Source organism: Neoarius graeffei, chromosome 25 (genome assembly GCF_027579695.1).
Source record: "Neoarius graeffei isolate fNeoGra1 chromosome 25, fNeoGra1.pri, whole genome shotgun sequence".
In the NCBI taxonomy this organism is placed as follows: Eukaryota; Metazoa; Chordata; class Actinopteri; order Siluriformes; family Ariidae; genus Neoarius; species Neoarius graeffei.
This window is the reverse complement of record NC_083593.1, coordinates 491,381-508,194: the sequence shown is the minus strand read 5'-3', so window position 1 is coordinate 508,194 and position 16,814 is coordinate 491,381. Positions and strand designations below refer to the sequence as shown.

The 16,814-nt window shown below is 42.2% G+C and overlaps 2 protein-coding genes across 2 annotated transcripts in view; both read right to left on the bottom strand.

Moving 5' to 3' along the window:
- Positions 1-5,994: 5,994 nt before the first annotated feature.
- Positions 5,995-16,814, bottom strand: part of fgf13b (fibroblast growth factor 13b) — a 19,823-nt gene continuing 9,003 nt past the window's right edge. Inside the window, exons 4-8 of the mRNA XM_060909575.1 lie at positions 16,495-16,735; positions 8,620-8,730; positions 8,343-8,446; positions 7,305-7,503; positions 5,995-6,178 (exon numbers count right to left, since the gene is read on the bottom strand). Of these exons, the coding sequence (XP_060765558.1) occupies positions 6,048-6,178; positions 7,305-7,503; positions 8,343-8,446; positions 8,620-8,730; positions 16,495-16,735 (786 nt within the window). The 3' untranslated portion in view covers positions 5,995-6,047. The remainder of the gene's footprint in view (positions 6,179-7,304; positions 7,504-8,342; positions 8,447-8,619; positions 8,731-16,494; positions 16,736-16,814) is intronic.
- LOC132873351 (uncharacterized) lies at positions 13,314-15,548 on the bottom strand. Its single transcript, XM_060908826.1, has one exon. It carries the CDS (start codon positions 15,546-15,548, stop codon positions 13,314-13,316), a length of 2,235 nt encoding a protein of 744 aa, XP_060764809.1.

Below are 16,814 nucleotides of genomic sequence, written 5' to 3'. Positions count from 1 at the left end.
AAGTCTAGGTTGCTTTATATAAAAGGTATGTCCAGAAATATTGATGTCACTGTCTAAGCAGAGGGATCTGGCTTCTTTAGACGCTGTCTTCTTAAAACTGAATAAATATTTAAAAAGAGCCGAATGAGCCAGTCTTCTGAACGGCTCTTTTCAAAGAACGGATCACAAAGATGCGGATCCCATCAAAGAGCCATAAATCCCATCTCTAATCTGCGCTCCGATATCGCACGGGTCATCCAGGTACGCTGGCATTGTCTCTAGAGGAAATGTCGGTGGAGAGGTGGTGTTTAAAAAGGGTGTGGTTAATCGGAAACCTCGGGTTAACCAAGAACATAACCTGAGACGAGCAGGTTTGAGATGCAGCGTAAGTTGCCATGGCAGCAGACCTCGGTTTGAACATAGCCAACTTTCGTAGTATGGGTTAATCGGGAAGTTACGCTGCACGTGATCAAGTTACTCTCGAAGTTACCCTGGTAAGCCAGAAAACCCGCTTCGTAGTACAGGGCCCTGGTCTTATCTGACCTTGTTTACCAGCTTAATTGACACCGGAACAAATGAGTTTTTAAATCTGTTCAGTCTGCAGTGAGGAACTCTAAACCTTCTACCAGATGGTAGCAGCTCATACTCGCCATGCATGATGTGTGATGGATCGCAGATAATCTTATTTGCTTGTTGCAGAGTGGCCTGTTCATAAATACTCTGAATGGAGAAGCGCTCTTTAACACCAATCATTTCCCAGCAGCATGAATTAGACGAAGCAGTTTGTTCTTTAGCTGCACGGAGAGGTTACCAAACCAAGCTGTGATACGATACCTGATCAGACTTTCCAAGACTGCCTTATAAAAAATCAACATAAATCTTTGATCAACACCATGAATTCTCAGACAACGAAGAAAATGCAACCGTTGCTGTAGTCTGCAACAGAGGCTGTCGACGTGTGTGCTGCAGATGAGTGCGTGCTCAATAAAGACACCCAGATATTTGTATGACTGCACCTGGGCAACGGCTTGATTGTGGATGACCGCGGGCCTGTGGTCACCCACTCCTCGAGGGTCCAACACCATTTCTTCCGTCTTATTCACATTCAGAACGAGGTGGTTATCGTCGCACCACTCAACAAACCTCTGAATTTCCAGAAAGTGGTCAAATATATCATGATTCTTTTTCAACAGTGATAAAATTGCAGTGTCGTCTGAGAACTTAATGTGATTGTTTGTATAAAAACTTCTACACGCATCTGTGTACAGAGTGAACAGAACCGGTGAACTCGCGCATCCCTGTGGTGCACCTGTGCTCAGAGTTTTAGTTTCAGATAAAGTTCCATTAACACTGACCCGCTGTCTACGATTTGTTAAAAACGAAAAGTACCATTTAATAATAAAAGGATGAACATCAAAATCATTTAATCTGCTAATTAAAAGATGTGGCTGCAACGTATTAAAAGCTGAACTAAAATCAACCAATAAAAGACGTGCAAATGAGCTCGAATCCTCCAAGTGCTGATTGATAAGGTGGGTCACAGCTAAAATGGCATCTTCAGTACTTCTGTTGCACTTGTGCTGTAAGCAAACTGAAAGGGATCTACAAAACCACTAACTTCTGTCTTCAAGAAACTGATCATGATTTTCTCAAAACACTTCATTACCAACGAAGTCAGTGCAACAGGACGGTTGTCATTATTCTCTTTACAGCTTGCTTTTTTAGGCACAGGAATGATAACAGAACTTTTCCAGATAGAGGGAACAGAATGAGCGTCTAGTGATTTCTGGAAGATGGGACACCAGGCTTCTGCCCGTTCTTTGCTACAGGACTTCAGTAGGCGCCCAGAGATGCCATCTGGACCAGAGGCCTTTCTGGGGCAGATGCATGAAAAGAGTCTCTCCACAGCATGCTGGTCAATAGTGATTACTCCAGGGCCTGATTCAGGTACACCATCCATAGCTATTTTATTCTCATATGAGAAGTCTCTTGAGTCAAATCGGCAAAAAAAGTTATTCAGCTCGTTAGCCTTTTCCTCCTCATTTAACACACTGATACTCCTCTTAGCTGGAGTCATGTTTGTCATGGTTTTCATAGAGTCCCATAGTTTTTTAGTATTCATACCTGAGCAGTGAGATTCAAATTTCTCCCTCCCTCCTAGCAGTCCTTAGTTTGTGATTAAGTTCCTTCTGCGTGTTTTTCATGCTTAGTAAGTCCCCATTCTTAAATGCTACTTTCCTCTGTGCTATGCACTCTTTAATCTCCTTGGAGATAGAAGATTTATTATTTGGGTCCATAGTGATAGATTTTTGAGTTACCACATTATCTTTACAGAACTTGATATAATCGGTGATGGTATCTGTGGCCTCCTCTAGTTCCAGACTATGAAAGAGGTCCCAGTTGGTGCAAGAGAAGCAGCTTTTCAGAGTTCCTACACTATCATTGTTCCATAGAAACAGTTTTAACTTGTGGTTTGTTGCTGTTAAGCAGGGCCTTGTAAGTAGGGATTAAATGGACAGCGTTGTGATCAGAGGACCCTAAAGGAGGTTTAACCTCAGCAGTATAGGCGTTTTCGATATTTCCATAACATTTATCCAATGTGTTTTTTCCTCTGGTATTACAGTTAACATATTGGCTGAACTCCGGTAAAGTAGCCTCAAGTTTACAATGATTAAAATCACCTAGAATAAAACATGGTGCTTCAGGGGTGCGTTTCAGTTGTCTGTGAACACAGTCTGCTATGATATTAGCTGCCTTAGCAGCACTACCCCCAGGCGGGATACATGCAGTACATAGTAAAATATTCCCAAATTCACGTGGCAGGTAGAAGGGTCTCAGGCTTAAACATACCAGTTCAATGTTGGGATTACAGACCGACTCTCTCGTGGTGAACTGCAAGCACCACAGGTTGTTGATGTAGACACAGGTGCCGCCACCTTTGCTCTTGCCGGAGTTGTCGTTCCTATCAGAGCGCACCAACGAGAAGCCATCCAGGGAAACTAGCGAGTCGGGCACTTTCTCCTGCAGCCACGTCTCAGTGAGCACAAGCAGACATGATTCCCGGTACTCGTGGAGAAACCTGGCGTTGGCTCTGAGTTCCTCAACCTTGTTCTTCAGGGAGCAGACGTTACAGAGAAGCATGGAGGGCAGTGGTGGTCTATTAGCTCTTCTCCGTGGTCTCTGTCGTACTCCGCCACGTTTCCCCCTCTTCCGCGTCCGTCTCCTGCAACCTCTCTCCGGGCATCGAGCCAGCAGTTCACACGGTAGCTGGGGGGCCGATGTGTAGCTGGTACGGAGAAGCAGGAGCTGGTCCTGGGTGTAACTCAGTAGCACAGTCCGCATAGCACCAGCACCTTCTGGTGAGGAGCGGCATGATATAAGCCGGACGATAAAAGCCACAAACAGTCCTCTTAATAAAAGCAACATTGTTTTGCACAATCAGACACCGTGTTGAATAAATAAATAAATAAATAAACAGTTAAAAAAGACCCCACAAATAATGAAAAAAAACCCCATTTAAAACGCTAAAACAGCAGCACGAGGTGGCCTGGGTCGCAGCAGAGCAGCGCCACCAAACGCCACACTGACAGGAAGTGACAAGTCTCAAATGAGGCCCAACAGTGTTGGGTTCATTACCCACAGTGCCATTCTGATAGTGATGCAGTGCGATTCATCTCTTCCTAAAGTGGCTTTAGTCCATTCCTTTGTGCAACTCTGTCACCTGCTCATCTGTTCACTCTTCTCAACCTGATTCACTTTCAGACCTTCACAGGAACATCACACTGTCAGTCGCGCTCGTCATCCCGTACATCACAAACTCGCCGCCGAGTCGAGCCTCCGCTGTTGTACAGCTGCACAGCCTTCTGGGACTTTGAGTCCAACACTTTGTCCAATCTCACCGCGACTTCTACACTGGATTTCTCATAAATATGTTAAACATTTCTGGAAAATGAAAAATGCATAAAAATGTTTTTGTTTTTTAGGGGCTAACTAACTCTTTTTTTTTTCTCCTTTTAATTGGCATTATAGCAAGCAATAACTACAGCAGTGGCCCCTGAGACATCAGAGCGATACATGACCACTAACATCTCACAGGAAAAAGGAAAACTACAACAGAACCCAACAAATAATCACCAGGATCAGTGAACTCATCCGTTATTTCAATGGAAATGTGAAAGTGCTTCAGAGTGGAGTTTAACTTTTAAACAAGAGCCACAAAATAGTAAAAATGAAAGAAATGAAGGAAGGGTGTTAAATAGTTAGCGTTCAAAGAAAGAGATGTGTGATGAATCGAAGCTGCTGATTGGTTGACTGCTCAAGTTTTTATGACATCAGCATCTGTCAGTGTGAGTTTAAGTAATTAAAAGTAATTAGAATATTTGAATATCTACAAAATGAAATGTCTATTTTTGTCATTATGAAGCAAAACTGTATTTTATGTCATGGCTGATTTAAACACACTATTTCTCCTTCTTCATGTGGGAAAACACACGTCACACACCAGCACATTAAAGCAACATGTATTTATTGATTGATTTCACATTACATGTTTCTAATATCATGCAATGCTGGTAAAAATCCCCCTAAACACTACAGCTCAGATCACAGTATAGCTGAATAAGACACTCGTCATGTGAACAGGTGATGAAGGTTTAATACACGTTTCATTAAAAGGCTGTTAAACTTGCGTCGTCTCTCCACACGGCTCTGAAGCATCGTAAACATCACTGACATGCGGCGTGTCGCTTAAACGCCACGTTTACACAAACCACTCACTCAGCGCAGCAATCAGAGGCGTGTTCCATTATTCTGCCAACAGTTTATTATGTCTCTCACACACACACACACACACACACACACACACACACACACACACACACACACACACACACACACACACACACAGAGCTATAAAGCATGCAGCGTTCCCCCACAGTGCGTCCCATGCAACACAAATGCTCTCAGAACTCAATTAATAGCAACATAAATAAATCGTAAATGAAGAATTAATTTAGCCCTGTCGAAGCGATGCACAGAACACAAACTGATCCAAAGATGTGTCTGACATTCATTCACCATGGAAACGAAGGAAAGCAAGAAGTAAAGGAAGACATCGAATCAGAATAGAGATCAGCACATCCTGCTTAAACACTTCCCCTCGTTCACTTCCCTGCAGTTTAGTCCCCGAGGACGCCATCTTAAAGGCTTCGCTTTATTACTGACGAGATGAGTGTAGGAGGAGGGATTGAGTCGTCATCAGTGTGGACTTCAGGAGCAGAAATGACCCAGAAGGCATTGTTGTTTCCAATATGAGGCAGTTTCCTTTCCAAAATGGTGGACAGAGCTGTGTTAAAAGTGTAAACATTTTACATTTCTGAGTTACTTTACTGTGCTAGTACATTTACACAGCAGGCAGTAATTAAACCAGATGTGTGTGAGTGTAAATCTCCACGGCTTCAGCTACACTGGTGAGCTCAAGTGTATTCATGGTATGGTCATTCACACACACACACACACACACACACACACACACACACACACACACACACGTATGTAAAGGGAAGTGGACGAGGGCGTGTTAACAAAACAATACCAGATTCCTCTGTGATTCTCATTCACACTCCTCCACAATGAAGACACACAACGTCTTTGGTTGCATTAAACCGTAATTCCATGTGAACGAGACTCTCGGGGAGGAGCCGGAACTCCATCAGTGTGTTTAACAGTGAAGATGTGCTACAGAAGGCTGGACGCTCCAACACGCTCACCATCTCCATCTTAGTGTGTCGTGTATGAGATCAGCAGCTACTTTAGCAGGATTATAAGCATGTAAAGTGGGTTTTGTCCAGAAACACAGTTTAGAAGAAGAATGAGAGAAGCAGCAGTTTGTTCAGGCTACAAGTCTGAAGGAGATGCAGAATTCTGATGAAGTCCAATGGCTTGGATTCGTCCGGTTTTGCACTTGTGATGTCATCACAGTGATTGTTAGCCAAAAACTTGTAAACATGTGGGGTTTTTGTGCAGAGCTGTCATGCCACCTTCTCAGGTCCCCTTGGTACATCCCCTTGTTATGTTGACTGGCTTGCAATCTTCCCCCCGTTTAGCATGGCCGACGCGCTGCGGCTCTTCGTCGGAGTTCCGCTTCCACTACGTGAGAATTCAGTCATGTCATGGAGTGAGGGCTCTCTGTACATGGCAACTAAACACACACACACACACACACACACACACACACACACATATTTAATACATGTACATGGCCAAAAGTATGGGAGCACCTGAATATTGAACATCATATTCCAAAACCATGTCATTTATATAGATTTATTCCCCTTCACTGTTCTAATGGGCGGGTGGTATGGTGGTGTAGTGGTTAGCGCTGTCGCCTCACAGCAAGAAGGTCCGGGTTCGAGCCCCATGGCCGGCGAGGGCCTTTCTGTGTGGAGTTTGCATGTTCTCCCCGTGTCCGCGTGGGTTTCCTCCGGGTGCTCCGGTTTCCCCCACAGTCCAAAGACATGCAGGTTAGGTTAACTGGTGACTCTAAATTGAGCGTAGGTGTGAATGTGAGTGTGAATGGTTGTCTGTGTCTATGTGTCAGCCCTGTGATGACCTGGCGACTTGTCCAGGGTGAACCCCGCCTTTCGCCCGTAGTCAGCTGGGATAGGCTCCAGCCCGCCCACGACCCTGTACAGGATAAAGCGGCTACAGATAATGGATGGATGGATGGATGGATGGATGGATGAATGTTCTAATGAGCTCCACTCTTCTCTTCTTTGAAGGCTCTCCACTAGATTTCAGGGCGTGGCTGTGTGTGGGGGGGGTTTTCGTTCAGCTAGAGGAGCGTTAGTAAGATCAGACCCTGATGTTGTGTGAGGAGGTCTGGGGTGCAGTCGGTGTTCAGTGGGGTTGAGTTCAGTCAGGGCTCTGTGCAGGACACTCGAGTTCTTCACTCCAACCTTCACACACCACGTCTTCATGGAGCTCGCTGTGTGTACAGGAGCATCGTCCTGTTGGAACAGGTTTGGGCTCTGAGTTCCATGAAGGGAAACTGTGATGTTACAGCAAACTGAGACGTTCTGTACCACTGTGTGCTTCTGACTTTGTGGTAACAGTTTGGGGGGAAAAAACACATGGGTGTGATGGTTTGGAGGGGGCACATACTTTTGGCCATATAGTGTATGAAAGCTCATTGTTAGTGGTGTGTTCAGTAGACTGCTGTTTATTATTGTTATTTAACAGATTTACTGAAGAGATTCGACAGATCGCACTGAACACTGAGGCGTATCGGACTGTACAGAATTGTGTTTGTTGATGATGTCACAGACCTTTGAGGGGTTTGGGGATGAAGTGAGCAGCCGGTTTGGTCTTTTTGACGCGGTTCCCCTTCATCACTCGTCCCTCCTTATTTAGGCCGAGGTACCAGGCTCGACCTGACTGCTGCTGCCGGTACAGCATGGACGAGTACGTCACATAATAATTCTCAAACACAGACTCCTTAAACTTACACTCCGGAGTGAAGTGTTCCTGAGAGATGGACAGGGAAAATCAGAACAACCTTCAGCACAGAAGAAAGAACATTTTCATTCTTTCAGCTCAGGACAGAAACATTCAACTCTTTCCCCCGGAGCTCATATAAAGACCGGAGTCTGACCAATTATCAGCAAAATAGATTCATTTTAATATCTGATACACACAGAGTGAAATAATATTCAAAGCCAGGCCTGTGTAAATATCTGTGTAAAAATACTTGATCCTGCGCTAAAGTGTGTGTAGGTGTTTCCTGTGCAATCTGAAACCTGGCACAGAAACACATTTTAATAAACGTCATTTCCACATGACAGGAACACTTACTGGCACTGCGCTAAATTATTCATCATGTCAAAACACATTTATTCACAGCAGTGGGCGCTGTCAAAACACACCCTGATCCGTCAGAGCTGCTCTGGGGTTCCTGCGTGTCGAATAAACACACCATGTAACACAGTCGAGCCTCGGAGATGGAGAGGGCGTGGTTAACACCGTTACTTTAAAACAAGATGCTTGTAATTCTGAGTTCTGCTATCAAGTGCACTAATTACATAATAAGTACATAATAAGTACCATGACAACAAAATTCATCAGCTTTCCAAGTACAAATAAACAACTCAGCTTTTTCAAACCATGGAAACAGGCCAAGAGCAGGAGTGTGAGGAAATTATGCAAATAATTTAGAGAAGCTTTAAGAGTTTCCTTAAGCTGGACCAGCAGAGAACCTTTAAGCATTCCAGATTCCAGTGCAGCTGAAGGTCATGAAGGTGTGTGCCGAGAGACTCGGGGAAGGGATGGAGCTGTGATGGTGTTTTCTGATTGGCTGTGGTACTTACGGAGGTGTACAGGTAGCCCTCGTTGTTCATGGCCAGGTAGAGCTTCGTCTGAACGCTCTGTATCGCCACCACACGCAGACCCACTGGGATGAGATTAAACACGGCTGCAGAGTAGAGATGAAGAAGTACAGAGTGAACGAGTGAGCACATGGAACAGATCGAACTCCAGTTTTCACTGTTTATTCACACACAGGAAAGAATCTCGTCTCAGCAAGACTTGAATTCAATTTAAGTCATGAAAAGTTTCATGTTTCTTTAACTCGGCTCACGTACGGACCATAACTGCTGTCCTCCTCTCTGGTGCCGTCGATGGTTCCGTCTGCTTGGAGCTGCAGGTGAAAACCCTGACGGCTGCACAGTTTAGTGACGATTCCTTTCAGCTGAGGCTCTGTGGAGTCACACACGAACACGGAGCCAAGTTCACTTTTATAACCCACTGATCATGCAGAAAAATCTCAAATCAACCAGAAACCATAAAAAAATCACATAAGCAGCAAGTCGCCCATGTTACGTGTAGTTTGTGTCTTGTGGGCGTGGCCTGTTATGAGCTTTCCTTTACTGTCTGAATGATTTTACTGTACAGTGTTTACACTCCAGCAGCTTTCCTTTCTTTAACTGTATTTTATAACGTGTCTTCCAGTGTATTGTATTTAACACAGTGGCTTTTCTTCTGTTTCTGAGGGCAGCTGACTGGAGACTAAACACCAGCAGGAAGTGAGAACTCATCCCCATGTGTTGGGTTTAAAAACAAGTCCATTGTCAGTATTACAGAATATGTATGAAACACGATGTCAGTCGTGTGCTTTAAGTTCTGTGAGGAAGGTTATGAGTTTAAATCCCTGGATTCAGGTGGAAAAAAATTCAGTCTAATCTGTTAAAGCTGCTGATTCTTCAGAAATAAAAGGGAAGTGATTGAGGAAAAAGAAGAGAAACTGACATCAGTTATTCAGATGAGGAACAGTGGCTATATTTAATTTTTTTAATCTAACCAATTTTTTATTTTACTGTTTGTATTTTTTGTTAATGTATCTTAATATATTTTAATAAAAGTAGGCTAAAATGTCCTTAATACACATGTATAGTTTTTAGGTTCATATTTATGAGTTTGTTTGGTTTCTTTCTGTTCTGTGGGAGAAGGAAAAATGGTGACTAACTATGTACAATATGTATGCTTTTTTTTAAAGAAAGGCTAATTATGAACATGTTGAGGATAATTAGTGCTGCACGAGACGCTGTGCTGTAAACAGAAGCAGAGCAGCAGTGAGTTTTGGTCCTGACTCATCTCAGTACGTGGTTAACGGGCTCGGTGCAGGGTGGGCGTGTCGGGGGCAGAAAGAGCCACTGCCCACCTGCTCCACACCACCAGGGGCTGAGTTTATGATGCTCATCATCAGATCTCCGTTTTGAAATGTGGACTCATGCCATATAAAGGTAGTTTCCTCTTCTACATCTCTGATGATTTAATATCAGCTCTTCCTCCCTTCATTCTCATAGTTTATTTATTTCTCTCTCTCTCTCTCTCTCTCTCTCTCTCTCTGGAATCATTTCTGAATTTAACTCAGCATTGAAAGAACTAGATTTAAAAAAAAAAAAAAGCAACCACATCTCCAAACACGAGCCTGCACTGTGTAGATCTGCAGCACAGAGACACTCGGCACTGTGTTTACATCAGACGAATCTGTAACTCCAGGTACAGTCAAAAGTGTACAGACACAGACATGAACGTCATGGCAACATTGGGCTTTCCTGTGTTTCGACTGTTCACTATACTGAAGACATCAAAACTATGAAATAACATCTGGAACATAGCTGGAATTATGTGGTAAACAAAAAAGTGTTAAAAAACAAAATCTGTTTGATATTTTAGGTTCTTCAGCGTGTCCAGCATTTCCCTTAATGACGCTTTGTACACTATTGGCATTCTCTTAACCAGCTTCATGAGTGAGTCACCTGGAACACTTTTCAGTTAACAGCTGTGTCTTGTCAAAAGGTAATTAGTGAACGAGTTTCTCACCTTCTTAATGTGTTTGAGATCAAACAGTAAACAGTAAATAATAAAAATACAGTAAATAACCCTGTTCCACAACTGCAGTAATCCATCTTACATCAAGAACCAAACAACTGAGTAAAGAAAAACAAAATCCATCATTACTTTAAGACATGATGTGACTTTTAATGAATAAAAATAAAGAAAAACACTGTAGTAGAAGGTGTGTCCAAACCTTTGACTGGTACTGTAACATACACCCACTTAGATTCTTAATTCTGTGGTACTGAAAGCTCCAAAATGTCTTTAACTCTCCAAGGCCTCTTAACTTCCTGTTAGTGATGATTGACTGCAGCTCGTCGCTTCTTTGTGCACAACATAAAAGGAGTTTGATTGACACTCACTGACTTGACCAACACACTGTACAGTGGGAAAGTCCAAGGAGCTCAGTGCAGATCTGAGAAAGAGGATCACAGATTTACACACTGAGGAATGTCTCTGGAAGCCATTTCTAAACAACTGTAGATTCCAACATCATCAGTTCAAACAGTTGTGTGCAACCTTTCGATTACGTTCATTATGTCTTATATTAAATATAGTTAGTTTTTGTTTTTTTTTCTTTTTTATCAGATATCTAATTTTTGGGTTTGTTTACCTGACATGTTTCGACATACAACTTCCGTCTTCCTTAGAGTGTCACCGGATGTTATTGGTGACGCATCTTTTATCAGCTGCTGTTTCTGAAGGCGTGGCCTTCCTGTCTGGTTTGACAGGTCGGTCACGCCTTCTACTGTCTGTTCGTCCCCTGCAAGATGTCACTCCAGGTATGGGAGAGCATGTATGCTCCCTCATCCCGGTTGATGGTCCTCGGGCTTCGCTTACGGATCTCCATGGCCTCCCTGATCCAGCGCTGATGTTTGTTATCTTCTGTGCGGATGACTCTGGCATTCAGAAGATAACAAACATCAGCGCTGGATCAGGGAGGCCATGGAGATCCGTAAGCGAAGCCCGAGGACCATCAACCGGGATGAGGGAGCATACATGCTCTCCCATACCTGGAGTGACATCTTGCAGGGGACGAACAGACAGTATAAGGCGTGACCGACCTGTCAAACCAGACAGGAAGGTCACGCCTTCAGAAACAGCAGCTGATAAAAGATGCGTCACCAATAACATCCGGTGACACTCTGAGGAAGACGGAAGTTGTACGTCGAAACATGTCAGGTAAACAAACCCAAAAATTAGATGTCTGATAAAAAAGAAAAAAAAAAAAAAACTAAGTTGTGTGCAAGTTCAAGTTACTAGGAGGTGAAGCCACTTTGCTGGAAGAAGATGGAAACCATCACGTTTAGCTGAGAGGAAACTGGTTCAGAACAACCCAGGAACCACCAAGGCTCAGACCTGCCATCAACTGCAAGCTGCTGGAACACCAGTGTTACTGTCTACAGTCAGATGAGTTTTACATCACCATAGACTGAGAGGCTGCTGATCAAGAAAGACCCTCCTGCTCCAAAATCCACACCTTCAAGCTCAAGTAAAGTTTGCAGCTGATCACATGGACAAAGGAAAAGTCTTCTGGAGGAAAGTTTTATGGTCAGATGAAACCAAGATTGAGTCATTTGGCCACAATAACCAGAGGTACAGAGGAACACTGTACTAACTGTAAAGCATGGTGGTGGTAGCATCAGGCTCAGGGGCTGTCTTGCTCCCAGTGGAACTGATGCACTGCAGAAAGTGGATGGAATCATGAAGAACTGCAGAATTCTTCAGCAGAAACTCAAACCATCAGAAACTTGGACCCAGTTGTGTGTTCCAACAAGACAATGACCCCAAACACACATCAGAGCTGGTTGTGGAGGATAAAGCAGGAGAACATTCAGCTTAAACAAGTCCTGACCTCAACCCTGTCAAAAATATTTGGACTGTGAGTAAAAATCGGGTCTGTTCCAGAAACCACACATTTAATTAAACTCTGTTAATTCATTCTGCCAAGAAGAGAGGACAAATATCCAACCAGAACTCTAGAAGCTCGCTGATGACAAAATTGTCTGGTGAAGGTGAGACTCCCTCAGGGACATTTCACCAAATATTAGTATGTAAATTATATTTACTCTGTATGTATAATTTTGACCCTGTGTTGATTTCAGAAAACTCAGAATAGCTTGAAACTTGTGCAACAAATTATTGTTGTTGTTTTTTTTAATTAAGGATGTATGTTGTAGTCGTTCTGCCACAGAAAGAGAACAGTTCAGAGAAATCACTGGAAGACCAAAAATGCCATGACGTTCATGTCCCTGTATGTAAACTTCTGACTACGCATTTACAGGCTGAATGAGATGTACAGCTGTAAACATTTATTCGCATAAAACGTAAAACAGACTGATTTGTGTCTTGAATGCAGATTTTACTTCCTCTCTCTGAGTGAAGAGCAACTTCTTGTTTTTATGGCTGTTAAATTTTAAAAACAGAGAGATTACGGATTTGATCTCCTGATCTCAGCACCTGAAGCTTTCGTTATTAAACGCAGACTGATGGCTGAATCCACACACTTTATTTTTCTGGATGGGTTTTGGTATCGGGACATTTTTCTCAAACAGATCTGGCAACCCAGCTAGTCTGAAATTCAGACCACAGCTGTTCACTGAAGACATGAAAATCCCATCAGGTGTGAACAGATCACAATAACACATCTCAAGAGATTCCAAAATAAAACATTTATTTGTTTATTTAATGATTAGATCAGGTGAAAATAATGTGGTGGTGATGATGGTGGTGACAATGATATTGATGGTGGTGGTGATGGCAATGATGGTGATGTTGATGATGGGGGTGGTGATGGTGATGGTTCTGATGATGGCGGTGATGACAATCACAATGATGGTGGTGATGGTAGCAATTGTGGTGGTGATGACTGATATTGATGATGATGATGGTGGTGATACTGATAGTGGTGGTTATGTTGATTGCGATGGTGATAGTAGTGATCATGGTGGTGATGATGATGATGATGATGATGATGATATTGATGATGATGGTGGTGATAGTAGTGATGATGGTGATGATGATGATGATGATGATATTGATGATGATGGTGGTGATAGTAATGATGATGGTGATGATGATGATATTGATGATGATGGTGGTGATAGTAGTGATGATGATGATGATGATGATGATGATATTGATGATGATGGTGGTGATAGTAATGATGATGGTGATGATGATGATATTGATGATGATGGTGATGATGATGATATTGATGATGATGGTGGTGATGATGATGATATTGATGATGATGGTGATGATGATGATGATGATATTGATGATGATGGTGGTGATAGTAATGATGATGGTGATGATGATGATATTGATGATGATGGTGGTGATAGTAGTGATGATGATGATGATGATGATATTGATGATGATGGTGGTGATAGTAATGATGATGGTGATGATGATGATATTGATGATGATGGTGATGATGATGATATTGATGATGATGGTGGTGATAGTAATGATGATGGTGATGATGATGATATTGATGATGATGGTGGTGATGATGATGATATTGATGATGATGGTGATGATGATGATGATATTGATGATGATGGTGGTGATAGTAGTGATGATGGTGATGATGATGATGATATTGATGATGATGGTGGTGATAGTAATGATGATGGTGATGATGATGATATTGATGATGATGGTGGTGATAGTAGTGATGATGATGATGATGATGATGATGATGATGATGATATTGATGATGATGGTGGTGATAGTAATGATGATGGTGATGATGATGATATTGATGATGATGGTGATGATGATGATATTGATGATGATGGTGGTGATAGTAATGATGATGGTGATGATGATGATATTGATGATGATGGTGGTGATGATGATGATATTGATGATGATGGTGGTGATGATGATGATGGTGGTGGTGATAGTAGTGATGATGATGATGATGATGATGATGATGATGATATTGATGATGATGGTGGTGATAGTAATGATGATGGTGATGATGATAATAGTGATGATGGTGATGATGATGATATTGACGATGATGGTGATGATGATATTGATGATGATGGTGGTGATAGTAATGATGATGGTGATGATGATGATATTGATGATGATGATGGTGGTGATAGTAGTGATGATGGTGATGATGATGATATTGATGATGATGGTGATGATGATATTGATGATGATGGTGGTGATAGTAATGATGATGGTGATGATGATGATATTGATGATGATGGTGGTGATGATGATGATATTGATGATGATGGTGATGATGATGATGATATTGATGATGATGGTGGTGATAGTAGTGATGATGGTGATGATGATGATGATATTGATGATGATGGTGGTGATAGTAATGATGATGGTGATGATGATGATATTGATGATGATGGTGGTGATAGTAGTGATGATGATGATGATGATGATGATGATGATATTGATGATGATGGTGGTGATAGTAATGATGATGGTGATGATGATGATATTGATGATGATGGTGATGATGATGATATTGATGATGATGGTGGTGATAGTAATGATGATGGTGATGATGATGATATTGATGATGATGGTGGTGATGATGATGATATTGATGATGATGGTGGTGATGATGATGATGGTGGTGGTGATAGTAGTGATGATGGTGATGATGATGATGATGATGATGATGATGATGATATTGATGATGATGGCGGTGATAGTAATGATGATGGTGATGATGATGATGATGATAATAGTGATGATGGTGATGATGATGATATTGACGATGATGGTGATGATGATATTGATGATGATGGTGGTGATAGTAATGATGATGGTGATGATGATGATATTGATGATGATGATGGTGGTGATAGTAGTGATGATGGTGATGATGATATTGATGATGATGGTGATGATGATATTGATGATGATGGTGGTGATAGTAATGATGATAGTGATGATGATGATATTGATGATGATGGTGGTGGTGATAATAGTGATGGTGATGATGATGATATTGATGATGATGGTGGTGATAGTAATGATGATGGTGATGATGATGATATTGATGATGATGATGGTGGTGATAGTAGTGATGATGGTGGTGATGATGATGATGGTGGTGGTGATGATGATGACAATGGTATATTGATGGTATATATGATAATGATGAAGAATTTGCTTTCTAGTTTCATCATCCGAATGCAGGTTCTATCAGACCTGACTGTTTTCTCATGTATGATTGATATTACTAATACTTTAGAGAAAACATCACCTCTCATCTTCTCCACACTTTTTAACAATTCTTGCATCTCCGACTTCTCACTGGAGCCTGACTGCGTCTCATATAACAGAACCAGCCCAGAACTTCAGTCCAGGTTCTCAGAGTTCTCTACATGTGTCATTCCACCTGACATGTCAGTCAGCCCCGTGTGCTTTTGGGAAATAAGCTCCAGAATAATAAAATTCATTCTCAGTGTGAGAGGAAGTGACAGCAACAGAGCAGCGATGATGTCACTGAGAGTTTATTTACTGTACAGAGTTTTAAAGAAACATGAAAATGTTTGAGTTTGAGAATTTATAATCAGATTATAACCAAAGATCTATTTAAATAAACTGCGTCATTTCCTTAAATTTGTTTAGATTAAAATGAAATCAGTGATCAGGTCTCAAACTGTTTTGGTGATGGGAAGTTCAGAGCTGTGATCGACTGCACAATCACCAACTATAAACACGTCCAACTCGTCTGATTCTGCACATTCACTTTAACTACAAGTTCAAAATTATTCCAGCCCAATGTTTGGACTGGTACCAGTTCTGTACCATTTCCTCTGTAACTGTAGCCCTGGATTTCGAACATCAGCTCTGTTTATCAAGTTGTTTACTGCAGAATTACCTGAAACATCTTCAAGTGCTTCTGTCTTTAAAAAAAAAAAAAGCAGTCAACCAGTCAGTCAGGATGGAAACACAGCTGTGACTTCATCCATGCGATCAAATGAAAGCTGAAGAATGGAGATGGCTTCTCTTCCTGAGATGGTGATGTGGAGGGTGAAGGTTGTGATGGAGTTTAATCTGAATCAATAAACATTCATGAGATCAGATGAAAGGATGATGATGATGAAATAATAGTTGTCACCAGACCTGGCCTTCTCCTCTTCCTCTTCTTGGACCCAAAGAGTTTGACCCGTGAGAAGAGGTTCAGTCGGCTGGGTTTCTCGCAGGTTCCTGTGCTCCGGGTTGGACTGCAGCGAGCCGCCTTGGCTCTTTCCTTCTCCTTCTCCTTCTCTCTCTCCCGCTCGCGCTCTCTCTCCCTCGCCTGCCTCTTCTGCCGGATGAGGGAGCTGGCGATCGCTGCGGCTGTAGCCAGTTTGGCGATTTGTGGCTTCGGTGGCGTCCCAGATTAAAAACTCTCACGCCTGGATTTTATCCCTTTTTAAGGTGCAACAAAAATCAGAAACTCG